At 41.2% G+C, this 15535-nt stretch overlaps 1 protein-coding gene across 15 annotated transcripts in view; it reads left to right on the plus strand.

The window, feature by feature from the left end:
* The window catches only part of hspg2 (heparan sulfate proteoglycan 2), a 107960-nt gene that overhangs the window by 54428 nt on the left and 37997 nt on the right, over nucleotides 1-15535 (plus strand). For 9 of the 15 annotated variants that reach the window (XM_055012586.1, XM_055012589.1, XM_055012587.1 and 6 more), the window contains 19 exons: nucleotides 96-182; nucleotides 458-516; nucleotides 799-860; nucleotides 1044-1184; nucleotides 1369-1542; nucleotides 1850-2029; nucleotides 2129-2247; nucleotides 2333-2444; nucleotides 3749-3862; nucleotides 4023-4150; nucleotides 4303-4389; nucleotides 9517-9584; nucleotides 9762-9826; nucleotides 9941-10081; nucleotides 11442-11633; nucleotides 12011-12049; nucleotides 12553-12657; nucleotides 14070-14360; nucleotides 15440-15490. In XM_055012586.1, coding sequence (XP_054868561.1) covers nucleotides 96-182; nucleotides 458-516; nucleotides 799-860; nucleotides 1044-1184; nucleotides 1369-1542; nucleotides 1850-2029; nucleotides 2129-2247; nucleotides 2333-2444; nucleotides 3749-3862; nucleotides 4023-4150; nucleotides 4303-4389; nucleotides 9517-9584; nucleotides 9762-9826; nucleotides 9941-10081; nucleotides 11442-11633; nucleotides 12011-12049; nucleotides 12553-12657; nucleotides 14070-14360; nucleotides 15440-15490 — 2215 coding nt within the window. The remainder of the gene's footprint in view (nucleotides 1-95; nucleotides 183-457; nucleotides 517-798; nucleotides 861-1043; nucleotides 1185-1368; nucleotides 1543-1849; nucleotides 2030-2128; nucleotides 2248-2332; nucleotides 2445-3748; nucleotides 3863-4022; nucleotides 4151-4302; nucleotides 4390-9516; nucleotides 9585-9761; nucleotides 9827-9940; nucleotides 10082-11441; nucleotides 11634-12010; nucleotides 12050-12552; nucleotides 12658-14069; nucleotides 14361-15439; nucleotides 15491-15535) is intronic. The other 6 variants (XM_055012594.1, XM_055012595.1, XM_055012597.1 and 3 more) reach the window with 2 other exon arrangements.

Consider the following 15535-nt stretch of genomic DNA (forward strand, 5'->3'; position numbering starts at 1 on the left):
TCATGTAGTTAGGTACTGATTCATTCAGTCAGCCTACAACTCATTAACAAGCTGCTGTTCAGTTTTAGTTTATGGCTCTTTGTTTGGTTTTGTAGGTTCTCCGACACCTGCTTCCTCAACATTGACCAGCAGCCAACATGTGATGCCTGCAAGCCCGGCTACACAGGAAGACGCTGTGAAAAGTGAGGAAACTGATATCATTAACTGGACCTAGGACCGTACCTACTTCAGAGATTGCAGTAATATGCTTTGATAGGAAATTATATGAATCTATTGGGACCGGTGGTAACAATGAGTCAAATCTTTATATGATACAGTATGAGATAGTCATTGTATTAATACTATAAATATACCAAATGTAAGTCCCACAACCTAAAATGAGAAGAAAGAAAATTATTATAATGAATGTTTGCATTAAATATACTAATCATATCTCTTGCTTATTGTCTTAATTCAGGTGTGCTCCTGGTTACCAGGGTAACCCCCTTCTGCCCAATGGAAAATGTGTTCTTAACCGTGAGTACATGTTCAGCAATTGCACTGACATTTCTGAAATTCTCAGTTAAAGGCCTGAAATCATCAGAAGCTGCATAAGGATTGATTTACCTTTCAGTCATCCAGTGATATGTCCATGAGGAGGTCTTAACCCTGTGTAATGATTACCATCAGGTTTTCCCCTGGTGCTACAGTAGGCTCTTGTATGTGGTCATAGCTCCGGTATGCACAGGAACTGGAACACTCCCAGGTGCACTTTCCTAACCATATGTCACCTTTTTTCCACTGCTGTCTTCTTTGCAGAAAATTCAAAGTGTGATAACAGAGGAACTGTCAGCTCCAGCAGCCGGCCGTGCAGCTGCAAGGTATGGATGTAATGTTAAACCACGAGTTGTTGTACATCTGCAGTTTACAGTTGTGATTTATTAAGCTGACGTGTCTTACTATCCTGTATATTCCGCTGTCTTTCTTTTTATAAAGAGAATGAGCGCTTAACAGGCAGATGGATTACATATGTGCAAACGTTTGTTTCTATTTGTGTGTTGCAGAACAACGTGGCAGGCGCTTTGTGCGATGAGTGTAAGGACGGGTTCTTCCACCTATCAGAGGCCAACCCTGAAGGCTGCCTGCGTTGCTTCTGCATGGGCGTCACCAAACAGTGCGCCAGCTCCACTTGGAACAGAGAACAGGTGGGGTGCTATGAATGGTAAAAGGAGGGCTGAATATTTTTGGTATCAAGGCTTGACTCAGTGTTTGTTCAGTCATGCTGTATCAGCAAATCCTTTCCGGTGATAGATAGTGAGATGCAGTTTGCTGAAGCACATGTAAATCTCGGTTCAGATCTCAGTCAGGTGCGCTGTTTGTGCCTCTCAGGTGCGAGGAGGAGTGAACGGGCAGCTCTTCTCCCTCTCCAACGCCGCCAACACTAAAACTATCTCTGAAGGCATCTCCCAGAGGGGCTCCTCTGAAGTTGTCTACCGCTCCTTCTCAAGTGTCCCCAATGATGTCTACTACTGGGTCCTGCCTGAGAGCTTTAGAGGAGATAAGGTGAGAGACAAACAACGAAGTAAAAAGCAGGCTGGAGGTGAGGAGGAAGGGAAAAAACTGCCAAGTGTGAGTTGAACTAGATTTCCTTGCCCTCTCTGTCCCACTCAGTCAAGACTCAACATGTTGTTAAGTGAAAAGGCTGCACTTCTCCACACAGCGAGACTCCTTTGAACCGTTGGCTTGAATTCACAGTCATGCCCAACATGGGTGTCTCGTGACTCCCCGCCAGAGTATCATAGGGGTGAAATACCTTTCCACTATTCAATTTGGTTGAGATGAGCTTCTTCTTTCACCGTGGTGCTACCAGGTGACGGCGTATGGAGGGGAGCTTCGCTACACAGTGAAATTTCAACCATACCAGCGCTCACTGGCGATTAACGGTCAGCCGGATGTGGTTCTCCAAGGCAATGGCATCTTCCTGGAACACTACTCTCAGACTAAGCCTCTCCCACGTGTCCAACAAACTGTCACTGTGACCTTCAGAGAGGTGTGTTTCAGTCTTGTGCCTTTTAGCTAAACTTCAATCCCCAGACGATCTTACTAAATTAACTAAAAAATTATCGCTTTTTTCCACTTTTCTCAACAGTCCGAATGGCGGCGTGCTGATGGGCAGCCGTGTACTCGTGAGCACCTGCTGATGGCTCTGGCTGACATTACAGTCTTCATGATCAGGGCCACCTATGCAGACAACATTGTTGAGAGCAGGTACTGTGGATGGTTTCTCTTAATACCTCAAAATAAGACCAAGAGAACTGCACTTAAAACAAAAGTGTTTTTTTGTGTGACTTAGTATCTCAGATATCAAGATGGACATTGCTGTTCCTCACTCAACTGGAAATGAACGTGCTCTGGAGGTGGAAGAGTGCGCCTGCCCTCAGGGCTACAGAGGACCATCATGCCAGGTACATGTTCAGGTTTAGAAAAATAGTTGAAATTAGTTTATTTCAATAACTTCAGCTGCCACTAATAATTCCATTAAATATTTCCATTATTTTGATCAACATCCAGACCACAATTATGTATCGCAGTTATTCTTTTATTTCAAAGACTAAATATCTTAATTGTACATTTAAAAGAACAGACACTGCTTTTACCTCCATGTTGTGCTACATTATGTACTCATATTTACAACCAAAAAGTTTCTCTTTAGCTAAATTCAATGCATGTCTTTGAGGCAAAATATAATTAAAAATGCACCAGATTGCTCAACATCTGTTCACTGACAAACATTACATTGGCTCCTAAGAGCACCTCATGAAGATTATGATACATGCTAGCAAGGCAGCTGAGACCAGAGAAGCCTCTAGTCTCCCCACTCAGTAATTGCAAAAGATTTTGTTAATTCCCTGAGTGAAATAAAACATTTTCATGTAAGATTAACCCAAGTTTAAGCCAAGCAGTTTTATCTACATGGACTGTTTGCTCTAAGCAGAGCATATAGTTTATATGTCAATATCACAGTTGATTGTGGTCATTTAATATCATTAAGTCAAAATTGTAGTTGTGACGAATGTCTTTGTAGATTCTCAATATTCAAGGTTTTAGTAATCCTAGGGGTTTAAGTAAAAAGTAATTGGACTTCCCTTTCAGGTTCTTGAAAATACCTTAAAGAACATAAAAGTTGCTTGCTGTTAAGAATCTTAGTGTCAAGACTTATGTTCTATTAACTGTGCAGCTCTGAAGGTGACAGCTTCAGATGTCTTATTTATCCTTCTACAGTCCAAAAACCAAAGAGAAATGGTATATAGTAGAGCAGCAAATCTTCAAATTAGGAGAGCTGGAACTTGAGAGTGTTTGGCTTTTAGATTTATTTTAGTTTTTTTTTAATTGAACTGATTAATGGATTTGCAAAATCCACTCAAAATCCATTTTTCAGCCGATGAAGTTTGTCATCCCCATGACAACTATTCAAACTAAATCCACTAATGAAGTCTGTGAGATCTGAAAAAATGTGATTGTTTTTGTAAGCTACGATTTCTAATTTACATAAAGAACTTTCATTTCTGTGTTAGTTCAATTTGAAAACGGAGAGCAAGTAGGAATCAGTGATATGCCTAAGCTTGTTAAAGATAAAGTCTGTTTTTTTTTTTCCATTACACTCCTTTGTGATAATTGCAGTCTGTCTCCCTGCTGCAGTGGAACAAAGACATAGTCCTCTTTGTCATCACTTGTCTCTTACCTGAGGTGTTTTTCCATGCCGTTACAGGAATGTGATGAGGGTTACACTCGGACCAGCTCTGGCCTTTACCTGGGCACTTGTGAGAGGTGCGACTGCAACGGTCATGCCAGCGGCTGTGACCCGGAGAGCGGCAGGTGTCTGGTAGGTTCTGTGCTCCTCTATCCTCTGTCTCAATCCTTTGTCAATAAGAAATCTACTTTGATCTCTGCAGTGGAATGCACTAATAGTTTCTTGGCAAATCTCAACATGTGTAAGCGTGAGCACTGTATATTCATCTCTTTTTTTGTTTCCTGACCTAAAGCAATGTCTCCATAACACTGCTGGAGCAAGATGCGAGCGCTGCCAGACTGGTTTCTATGGGAACCCTTTAACAGGTGGTGCTCAGGCCTGTCAGCCTTGCCCCTGTCCTGGAACCACTTCCGGCAACCAGTAAGTTTATGTCTAAAAATCTTTTCTTTTTGACTTTTTATTTAGTCAATGTATTTATAGAAAATGGTTCTGTTCAATGCTATATCAGGCAAAGTGAACTGTGTATAGTGCAGGAGCATCCTCAAAGTTTGTATGATCCTCTTTTTGCACAGATTCTCCTCTTCCTGCTATCTGGACTCTGATGGTCAGCCGACCTGTGACAACTGTCCGCCTGGATTCACTGGCCGACGCTGTGAAAGGTACACTGCCTTCCTTGTCTTTTTGCTTTTCCTTTTCCTCTCCGTCTACCTCTCAGAGCCGTCTGGACACTGCTCAGTGTTTGGGGTTACCTGGCTGGCCGGCAGCAAGGTTAGCAGGGGCTGGCAGTGGCACCCAGTGGTTTCATTCACAGGAAAGGGATATAAGCATGTCTGTGGTTCGCATCTCTCTTGTTTTTTTCACTGCAGTTGTAATTGATGTCAGAGGAGGGATGGGAGATGCAATTCGGTGCCACCCAATCTCTAATGTACCTGTGAAGTTTTATATTTTCCAGATCTGCTGGTGGGTAGTGTTGTTTTTGTGGATGTATTGTTTTGCAAAATGAACAGTTATTTCTGCTGTGGCAGAATAATGGGTCTTTGTTGTTGGATTAGGGGCCTTTGGTGGTATTGAGAATGTCATCGCTCAGATTTTATTGTTTGTGGAAAAGAAATTCTCCAAAGGAGAAATAACAGTATGTCCTGTGGAAGCCTTTAGTTTGGCTTCATATCTTACTATTGCTTTCTTATATTCTTTGCTTCACCTCTAAAAGCCTTTTTTTCAAAGGTTGCTTTCTGCTTCAGCTTTGCGCTTTGCTAGTAGTAATTTTAAGGTGTTGGCTTATGTGATTTCTGTCTGTGCACAGACCAAATGTATATTCTGGGTCATAAATGTAGAAGTGGCATTTATGAGGACTCCTGTCTGGCTGATAAATCTTTGCAACTCAGAGGGCAAAGATGACAAGGTGACTTGGGGATAAGCCGTAACTTGTAAGTCATTTATTCTAATATGACGTCTCTACCTGCATCATACCTGATTTTGCTGTTTTGATATTAAGAGAAGAGAAGCCGTCTGCAGACAGTTGTGGGGACCCCTTCCTGGACAAGGACTTTGATGGATTCCTGCCTTTGGGATGCGGAGCTGAAGCAGTATTCAATTTTAGCTGGGAGAAAGAAATATCACCTTCCGGCAGTGGAGATGATGATGATGATGATGATGATATTGACATTGATTACCCAGGAACAACTGTTATCCCAACTAGGTCTTTACTGTCTACTGCATCACGCCGTTACACTTCCCAGTCCACTAAGGCAACTGTAGAAAATGCTGTTTCAGTCACCCCTAACAAGTCAGTATCCAGACTCCCACCACGCTTCACACCCAGTCCAGAGAGCAGAGATGCCAGCTTCCAGCAGTTGCTCCGATTTCACCTGAACACTTTTAACCAACGCTTGAGCATGCTCGAAAGCAACACCCTTGATATGAAAGAGAGCATTCGCAGTATGGAGAACCAGCAGAAACAGCTCGGCTCCCAGCTGAAGGAGCTCATAGCTATCCAGTCAGCCGGAGAGAAAACCAAGAAGGTCATTGAGATGGAGAAGAGCTACACAGACATGGAGACCCGTCTGAGCAGACTGGAGGGACGGCTGGAGATCCTGATTGATGGCTTTACAGCCCTGGCTCAGGAGATGAACAAAATGAAACGTACAAGACACATCTCGCGTTCGCCCCAAGAAAGAAAGGCTTTACCTTCAATCTCCACAGTCCTTGTTGTCCCATTTTACTCAACACCTCAGCCTCTGGACAGAATTACGCCCACTGAAACACCACTCACCAGTAGAGCCACAGTGCCCAAGAGCATCCCAACGCCAGGTCTCCGCACAAACAAACCCACCTCTGCTCCTCAAAAGAATAGGAAACAAAAGTCAACAGCAACAACAAAACCAGCTAAAAACACCACAAAACTCCATTCTGTCACAAGGTCAACCAAAAGTCAAGCCTCAGCAAGATCAACAGTCAAGTTGAAGACCACCCTGAGTAAACCGAGGACTGTTTCAAAGTCTGCATCTCAAACCACAGTGAAGCCTGAAACTAAAAACCCAGAGGGTAGGAGGTCTGCTGTGACAGCTAAACATAATGCACAGCCAAGGCAAACAAAACCAAAGGAAGATAAAGAAGAGGCAACAATCACTAAATTTCAACTGGAGCCGCCATCTCACAAATCAAAGCCTGCTAGAACCCGTCAGCTGCATAAACAATCTGACCAGGCCAAGGAAAAGAACTCTGCACCACCTATTCCAAACAATGGACGTAACAAGGCTTTTAGATCAGATGCACCTGTTCCAAAGAAAGCTCAGAATGGTGTGAAGTCTTCAGAAGGCCATTCAAAGAAACCGTCAAAGCCACACAAGAGTAACTCTGACCAAAATCAGAAAAAGACTGAGCTCAATTCACATAAGGTGTCCACTCACAAAACAAAAAAATCTGCTAAGGACACAGTCACAACCACAGAGCCTGCTAAGACAACTACTGCTAAGAAGAAGAAAACATCAGTGAAACGGACAACTCTTGCTAAAATCAAGGCTGCTACTGCAAAGAAGAAGTCTAATACAGCAGTGAGAAGGACGTCAACTCCCCATAAAACTAAGGCTACCACTGTGAAGAAACATAAAAAGAAAACAAACCCTCAGTCTGGTGTTTTGGACTTGCTGAGGCTCTTAAATGGAGATTATAAGTCTGCGGGGCAGAAAAAGTCTCAAGAGGGTTCTCTTCATGTTGTCTTGGGAAAGCTGGCCATTCCTATCAAAATCATCCCTGATGACTAGAGAATAGTGTTTCATTATTTTATTATTTTCCAAATAGTTTATATTTGCAGGCTCTGGTCCTGGTTCTTTGGTATTTATGTTACTACAGTCACATCAATTGAACTTAATGAAGGGAATGATTTTACTGTGTTTGCTAGAGGGAATTTCCGATTGTTTATTGGCCATGCTAATGTGCATTTTGATGCTAATGACTATTATCACAACTATTGCACAATATCTTGCTATGAAGAGATAGCTTAGCATTAGTACCTCTCATGTGTATACATTTGTCCATTTTGTGATGGTCAGGCTACCTCAGATTTGACATCAAATCCTTTGTATTAGCATTTTGAAAATCTGATGTGCATCATTCCCGTTTGCTGCATTTACATGTCTACTGTTAGGGTTTAAAATGATGCGGTTTGAGCTGGTGTCCTGGAAAAAAAACCTTATATCTCCATGTTACCCTGTGATTCGTATGCAAATTATCAACATGTGTTCAATGCAGAATAAAGTATTGACCAGTACCATTGAGGATGTTTTAAATGTGGTTTCACATTTGAGTACAATTGTCCAAACTGGAGATACAAGGTTGTCTTGGAACACTAGCGGTAACATTCAGTATAAAACTGGGTGTTATTTTTGATCCTTTTACGAAGGTTAGTATGTAACAATCTGACACCCTGCTAGTTGTCCAACAACGTATAATATTGATAACTACCGGTCGTATGAAAGTGTGTATAAAAGAATGCTTTTTTTAGCCATTCCAGTGAAATGACTCTATGGATGTTAATGTCTTTTGCTTCACTGCTTTGGTTCAGACTGAAATACCGTGATCACGTTTGGATGAATCACCATGCAATTCTATATAGACAGTCATGGTCCCTGGAGGATGCAGCCCACAGACGCTGGTGATCACCTGACTTTTATTCTGGCACAACCAAGAGGTTGTGATTTTAATCAGATTTCTCCATATCTATTAGATAAATTGCCATGACATTTGGATGAGATGCTCACCCATCTGTATAGCTCTCATTAGAACCATCATCAGATTAAAATTTCAGTGTCTCTAATGCTTGCACAGCTATACACTTGCTGATCACTTCTCATTAGCATATTAGCCCGCTAACACAAAACTTCACAAAAAATTTATTATATATAGTTAATCATGAGACACTGGTGTTATGTGACCAGAAGGCTCATGGTGTGACCAAAGTGAAGTGGGATCATCCTCTGTGGAGCATGAAATTGTTCACCTTAAATGTGGATATTTCTCACGTTGCATTCATAATTGGCCCTTGTTGGTGTTGGTAGACATTCAGAGAAAGATGAATAGGACGACTATCAATATTTCGTGACAATCTAAAAGTTAGGGCACATTAACAGACTGACCACCCAGTATTTCTACTAGCGGGGTCAGTATCACACCTATGTCCGTTTTAGAAGAAATGCACATTTAGAATGTTTGTGATTTTTTTTTTTTCTGTCATGTAAGACCACATTGTTTGTTATGTTATGCTTGTTGTGAGCTTTTTTTTTTGTCTTAACAGACTTTAGTTGTGACAGTTTCATCCTTTTTATATGATCATATCCATTTTGATGTATTTTGTAGTTTCTCTTGAATTATCTTTATTGTTATAAAACAACACCAAGTGGAAGGACTGAGTTAACTACATACCACAGAAACTGCTGTACTGCACAATAGATAGTTTGAATAGGGTTTCCCAAAGCAAGTTCATAACATGGAAGTCCTCTTTGTTGGCGTTTGACCTGCGGACCTGGCAGAGGACAGGTGAGGTAAGACTGACAGCAGCTGTCCTCAGGGCTGCTTGCACAGAACTGGGGCTGGATTAGCTTTTTCTCTGGTGGCAGTGGTATAGTTTGCTTGGGTTGATGGTGCGTTGCTTTGCTATGTCACAATGTCAGAATTATTTTTCTTTCTCCATAGCATTTTCTTCTGCGGCTCATCACACCAGCTGTGCTTACCTCTGCTTGTTCTGATATCAGTTCTGTATTATTAAACCTTTATAGGTTTTTGAATTCTGGTGATATTTTTTCAGATTTTCGGTATCTGTTCCTGTAAGAAAAAAAAAAAGCTTTCTGAGTGTCAGCTATACAACACTCATAAGAGATGGAATCAACATCTGAGACATGTTGAATATTTTAGCAGGGGCTGTGCTTCATCCATCTCCAGTGCAAGCACTGCTTTGTGTTTTTTTTCTTTGGAAAATCTGATAGAATACATACAAAAGCTGGGTGTCTGTGATGTTTTAGGTCATGTAGATATATGCTCAGTGCAGATATGTATAGTTACTGGATGGAATAACAGAGCAGTTTATCTGTTCCTTGTCTGAGTCACTCAGTCCTTTGTTTTTAAGTAAAGGTCTGCTTTGGGTCAAGGCGACTCCATAAAGGAAAGGATTCATCAAATTTATCACTCCTTGCAGACTTACCAGCTTCCTGCCTTATTGTTCTTTGAGGTAAAACTTGTATCCTTCTTTACTGGAAATATTTACTCTAAGACATTGTCTATTTTTATTTCAGATGTGCTGCAGGATACAGTGGCAACCCATTGCTTGGACAGAGATGTAGCGTTGGCAATGAACTCAATGGTAAATTTTGAAACTAATCCAGGAAAATGAATGATATTGTTCCATCTAGTGGTTTGTTCTTTACCCCGACAGAAGTTGCAAAGATTCCCTTCATTTAATGAACCTCAATTTAACATTATGTCTTTTAACAAAGAGCTGGTACCTACTGTAGCCATATACTCTACTGCTTTGTTACAGGTAACTGCTATAACTGTGACCAAAGAGGACATGAAAGCTGCAATGGTGGTGTGTGCCAGTGCAAGGTGATCAAACAAAGACACTTTTGTTTTACACTACCTCCCTGGTAGTTTTCACCTTTTGGGTATCCCAGCACGGACTGATTACTTGTATCGTATTCTGCTGATGGTGTGTTACAGATGAACGTTGAAGGCTCATCTTGCTCTACCTGTAAGCCTGGAACCTTCCATCTCAGTCAGGATAACAAAGATGGCTGCCTGTCCTGTTTCTGTATGGGTGTCACTCAGCAGTGCTCTAGCTCTGCCCACTATAGAGATCTGGTAAGGCTTTTAAATGGTACATGATCGAACTGCACACCGTGCAATGGTTTATACTTCAAGAACAGATCATGTAAATCTCCAAACAACCAAAACAAATGTACGTTTGTACTGGATAAAACAGCTGTGTAGTAAGTGTTACGCAATTACCTCAGAGGGAAATAATGTATGATTTAAGCTCATATAAGCCAAATGTTTCCTTCATCACATCAGGCTTAGGTTGTTCTAAGCTTGTGAGACTGATACCTCCTTAGTTATATGCAGGAAGAATAACTTTAGGTTTATTCTATCTAAGAACTACCCCAGGGCAAAAGAGTGGGAAATGTAAAGTCTGTAAAGCCACATATGGACTTAATTTTGCCTTGCAGAGGCAAATAATTAAAAAAAACAACATATTCATAGTTCAGGAGCTGTGATCTGTTTTACCAGTGTATTAGTATAGTCAATTAACCGATTGGCAAAGTGTCAAGATAAACTGAACCTTATAACTCTTTAGTATCATCTGATACTGAGTCTTAATTTGATACCATTTTCCTATGTAATGCACACTTCAAATGCATTAAAATTATTTAAATCAAGCCAATTTATATGCTTGGCAATGGAATAACCCTGCAACACAAAAGTTATATTTCTGCATCCAATCTGTCAGTTAATGTTACGTAGGCATGAACCTTTTTTTAAAGCTCCAGTAGGGCACTGTCTGAAATGTAGTGTTGACAGGGTAGAATGTACTGTAGTTTCAAGCTTCAACAGATGACGAGAACTTGTATTGCCTACATGCTAGTGAGAAGATATATAATACAATAGCTGTAGTACCTGGTTGTGTTACTGTTTAGTTCTGTAAGGCGTGGTCACTCGGACTATGGACAGCTCTATCTTGGTAAGCGGAGAGCATTGTGGGGGTTTAGCTTGCAATAGGCCACCATGACAAAGACTTCTGCAATGCCTGACAGCCTCCAGTCAGAGCTCCTGTGTTTATGACCAACTAGTATGGACTAGAACAGCTATGTATCCCCCTGGTTCCTTTAGAAAACTATTCAAAATCTGCATCTGTAGCATCTTGCTACAGAGTCCAAATTGTGCTTTCCTTTTACATCTCCTGTAGGACACTGGACATAAACAAAGCCTTGTTCTGATATCGAGCAGTTAAAAAAATACACTGGTCAGCCCCAGTCCCCATTCAGGACATCCCTACTCTTCACTCTAGTGAGCAGTCACTTCCTAAATTTCTTGCAACAATAGCCGTCCCCCACACCTTGTGTTGCATAAAACCCCAAAATATTCATCATTAATATTTTGAGTCCTTATGTTTTGTTGCGTTGTTTACTTGAGCTTGATTGTATGTTCTGATGTGCTTCTGCAGGTGTCCTCAGTCTTCTCTCCAGGAAACTTTCAGGGTTTCGCTCTGGTGAACCGTCAGCGTACAAATCGCATTTCCACTGGTTTTACTGTGGAGGTTTCCACTGAAGGCACTCAGCTGTCCTACAGCAACTTCGACTACCTGGGACAGGAGCCTCACTACTGGCAGCTTCCAGGGGTTTACCAGGGAGACAAGGTCAGTATCAAAAAGGACATGCAGAAGGGAAATCACTGGAAAAAACGAAAGCAGGACCAAGAGCTCCTCGGTGCTGTTTATCAGGGAGCTGAGCAGTACACATTAGAAACTTGTAGACCACTCTTAATCTGTTGCTCTCTTCATTTTGCTGCTTTTTCTTAATGCAGAACTCAGCCAATTCTTCTTTTCAAGCAAACTTGTGCAGACAGCTGTTTCAGTCTGTGTGCAACTTCTTTGCCTTTACTGCAACATTGGTTTCATCTTTTCAATCTGTGCTCTTCTTACAGTAAAATAATTTGCATTGATGGCCCAAGTGTTCAGCAACATAATGTAGCTCTTCATTTGTTTGTTTTTGCTTCTTCTTGCACCCTCTATAGAAAGATTCTGTCTTTGCTCGTGGGAAACGAGCAGACCAGGTATAGTTGAGGTCATCGTGTTGTGACTGTAGTTTGATGATGTACAATCTAGGGATTTTTCTTTGAAGTACAGTGTGGCTTGGCATGTTTCAAGTAACTGTTGGCATTTAGAACATACTGACTGGCATACATTGCATTTTTTATGTAATGCATGTCCATTATGGATATACATTGTGGTACATGTCTGCAATAATTTTTTGATGTTGACTGAGTTGTTTATTAGATACATGGTGTTTTTACAGCAGTGTATGAAGTTTACAACTGAAGGAAGTGACTAAGTGTCTCTTAGGTCTGACAACTTGCAACACAGTGCATAATTCCACACAGAAATTGCTTTCGGCTTCACATCACATAAGCCATGTAAATGGATTGATCATTAATGGTCCATTAAAGAGCTTCATAAAGTTTAACTTTGCTCGAATAACATTGCCATAACACTTGCGAATACCACCAGCTCAGTCAAAGGAAAGTGATCAAAGACCTTACTTTATCCACATCAATAGAGTGACTCGTACTTGCCAGAGGAGCAGCTCAGGAAGGATGCTTCCATTTGGAACCTAATGGCCTCTGAGCGTAAAGACAACAACAGATCCAAAAGAGCTAGCCAGGTATTTGGGATGACCTGCACTGTAGATTAAGGCAACACTCAAAAATGTAATGAGAAAGATTGTTGCACGGTGTTTCTGCCATTACATGCTAACACACTGAGAGTTTGTGGACATCTATAGAAGTAAAATCCCTTCTGGGTAATAGATGTGGCTGCATGGATGATCAACACCTTTGATGAAGTTGTCTTATATGACTGCGTCTGCATGTGTGTAAATCACAGAGAGGTTTGGCATGCAAAGTCAAATCCTCAGAAAAGTTTCTGAAGTGCCAGAAGCTGCTAAGTGTTGGAGTGAGAACAATTCAGCAGAGCCCTGACATTTACAGTATTCATAATCACCAGGATACGACAGTACATGTGCATATGTTCTCCGATTCCCTCTGTAATCTGGTGTTTCTGAATACTCTGAGGGTTGTACAATGGAGCAAGATTAATGGTTAGAGAGGAATGTTGAGCCTAAAGCTATATCTGTAAGCCTGTTCACCTGTACATTAGCAATCAATCCCACTGAACGAAGCCATGAAGTTGCAGGAGCACAGACTGTATGCGCTGCCCTAGGAACCTTTATGCATTCAGGTGGTGATACAGAAATATGTTTTTATACTTGGTCCTGATTTGCTGCCAAGTTTGTTTTATACTGCTAGTACTGCAACTGATAGAAAATTGATTGGTGCATCGGTATTTATCACAGAGCATATTCGATTGATAACATTAATTTCACTTTGATTGTGCCAAAAACTAAAGTGATTTCCATGTATCCTTCATTATGCGACAGTGTCAGACCTAAATGCATTTGTTGAATATCCTGTAAAAATGAATGAGACTTGAAGTTTAAGTGCTCTAATCTGTCATGCTAGAAATAAGCAGCTGCATTGAGAGTCACTGAGTGGTAAAATGAATACAATAACTTACACAATTAACAATTTTCTGTCAGCATTCCTTCTTTGCATACTATGCAGTAACGGTGCTTTTTACCGTAGTCAAATTTAATTTCTTCTGTTAATTGAAGAAAGAAACATCTAGTCAGTCCATTTTGTGTGGAAGAAGACTCCAATGCCCCTAATTATGGAAGTGAGCACAGAGCAGGATGAAGATAGCCTGATTTAACAAATAAAAGTTATAACCACTGTTGGCATTCCCATGAACTCTGACTGAGGTTTTACGTTATGTCAAGTCAGTTACCACAAAGAGAACCTGACTGTATCAAACTTGCTTCGTAGTACACTCCTCTGGTAACTTGTGCATGCAAAAGCATTGATTGTACCACAGGTCCAAGCATCATTGTCTGGCATGGCATGTTCCATTTAGAGTGGTTACAGCAGTAGAATAACTAAATTCTTAAACCCCACCTTCGCCATCTTGACTGTTCCCATGGTTACATATCCTCTGGTACCCCACTTTCCACCTCCCCAGGGTGATGTCAGACAGCTGGATGATGAGGTCTGGGCACTCCTCTCTAATTTCTCCAATGGACGACCTGGTTCCCCTCCAATCTTTCCCCCCTCTAAATCCTCCTCCTTTTCCTTTTCCTCCTCTTCTTCTTCTTCTTCCTCTTCTCGGGTCCCAACTTCCTCTTCTTCTTCCTCTTATTCTCGATGGCCTTTGCGTAACCTGAGCCCCCCTTCTCCTCCATCTGGTATCTCCTCTCCAGTTAGACCAACCCGGCCCCAACCCTACTCCCCAGGGCACGCTCCTCATCTGCAGGTATTCTGTCACAGATTGTGAGGGGTTTTAAGTAAGGTTTAGAAAAGGGATGTCAGCATATAGTTATTTTTTTTTTTTTTTTTTTGTTAACCCTGATCCAGTCAGTCATTTAATATTTAGCTGATAGCAAGTCCCATACCAATACTATTTTCACTGATATTACACACTTCACGTATATTAAACTTATGAAAATCAATCCAATATATATGTTTGACAAATGAATAGCTAATGCTTTTAGAAGAAAATTGCATTTCTACATCCGAGTTTTAACAAAGTATAACTTTGATTTGGTGGTCATGAACCTTGTTGTAAAGCTCCAGTAGGAAAATGTCTCAAATGTATTGTAAAGAGAGTATGGTATACTATGGTTTCACAAACCTCAAAATACAGCGAAAAGCTTTATTCTCTACATGCATGCCAGGAAATTATTTGTAGAGTAGATGTAGTACTTGGGTGTTCCACCAGGTGGGGCCTTCTAATGTTCAGTTCAGTAGCAACCCCAGGAGGTGGTCACATGCACTGCAGGCAGTTCTGTTTTGGCAATTACAGAGCATTGTGAGGTTTTACCTAGTAATGGGCCACCATGACAAAGACTACTGTGACACTTTATGGCCCAAGTTCATGTGTTAAAAGAGATCAAGTATCGACCACAGCAGTGTTCCAATATCCCAGTGACATATCCACCAGAGCAACCTTTCCAACACACATCAGATGTTCATTGACTGAAACAGCAGTATTAGCACAGGACATGTTATCCACTCTGCTCAATTTGTGTTGTTAGTTCAACCACTAATGTCATTCCTGATTATTGATTTAGAAGACGATTCAAAATTTGCATACCTAGCGCCCTGCCACAAATTCTACTTTCTATTCACGACGCCTGTGAGACAGTAGACATGAACACGTGGTCGAGCTTAGGGTCAGGCCGATATCAGTCAGTAAAAAAATGTCTTGATTTTAACTGGTCCTGATGTTTGAACACTGGAACATCCGTCGTGTAGAAGCCTTTTTTGTTTCTTGGTCATATTTTTGACTCCTTGTGTTTCTCTTTGGTATCATGTTCCACTGTGGATCAACAGAGCAAGAACACAGTGAGCAAGACTGCTAGTGCTTCTGGGGGCAACAACAAGGTAGACAGTGGAATGACTGAGTGACTGACTTCATGGCTTGCCTCT

This window comes from Amphiprion ocellaris, chromosome 8 (assembly GCF_022539595.1).
Source record: "Amphiprion ocellaris isolate individual 3 ecotype Okinawa chromosome 8, ASM2253959v1, whole genome shotgun sequence".
Classification (NCBI taxonomy): domain Eukaryota; kingdom Metazoa; phylum Chordata; class Actinopteri; family Pomacentridae; genus Amphiprion; species Amphiprion ocellaris.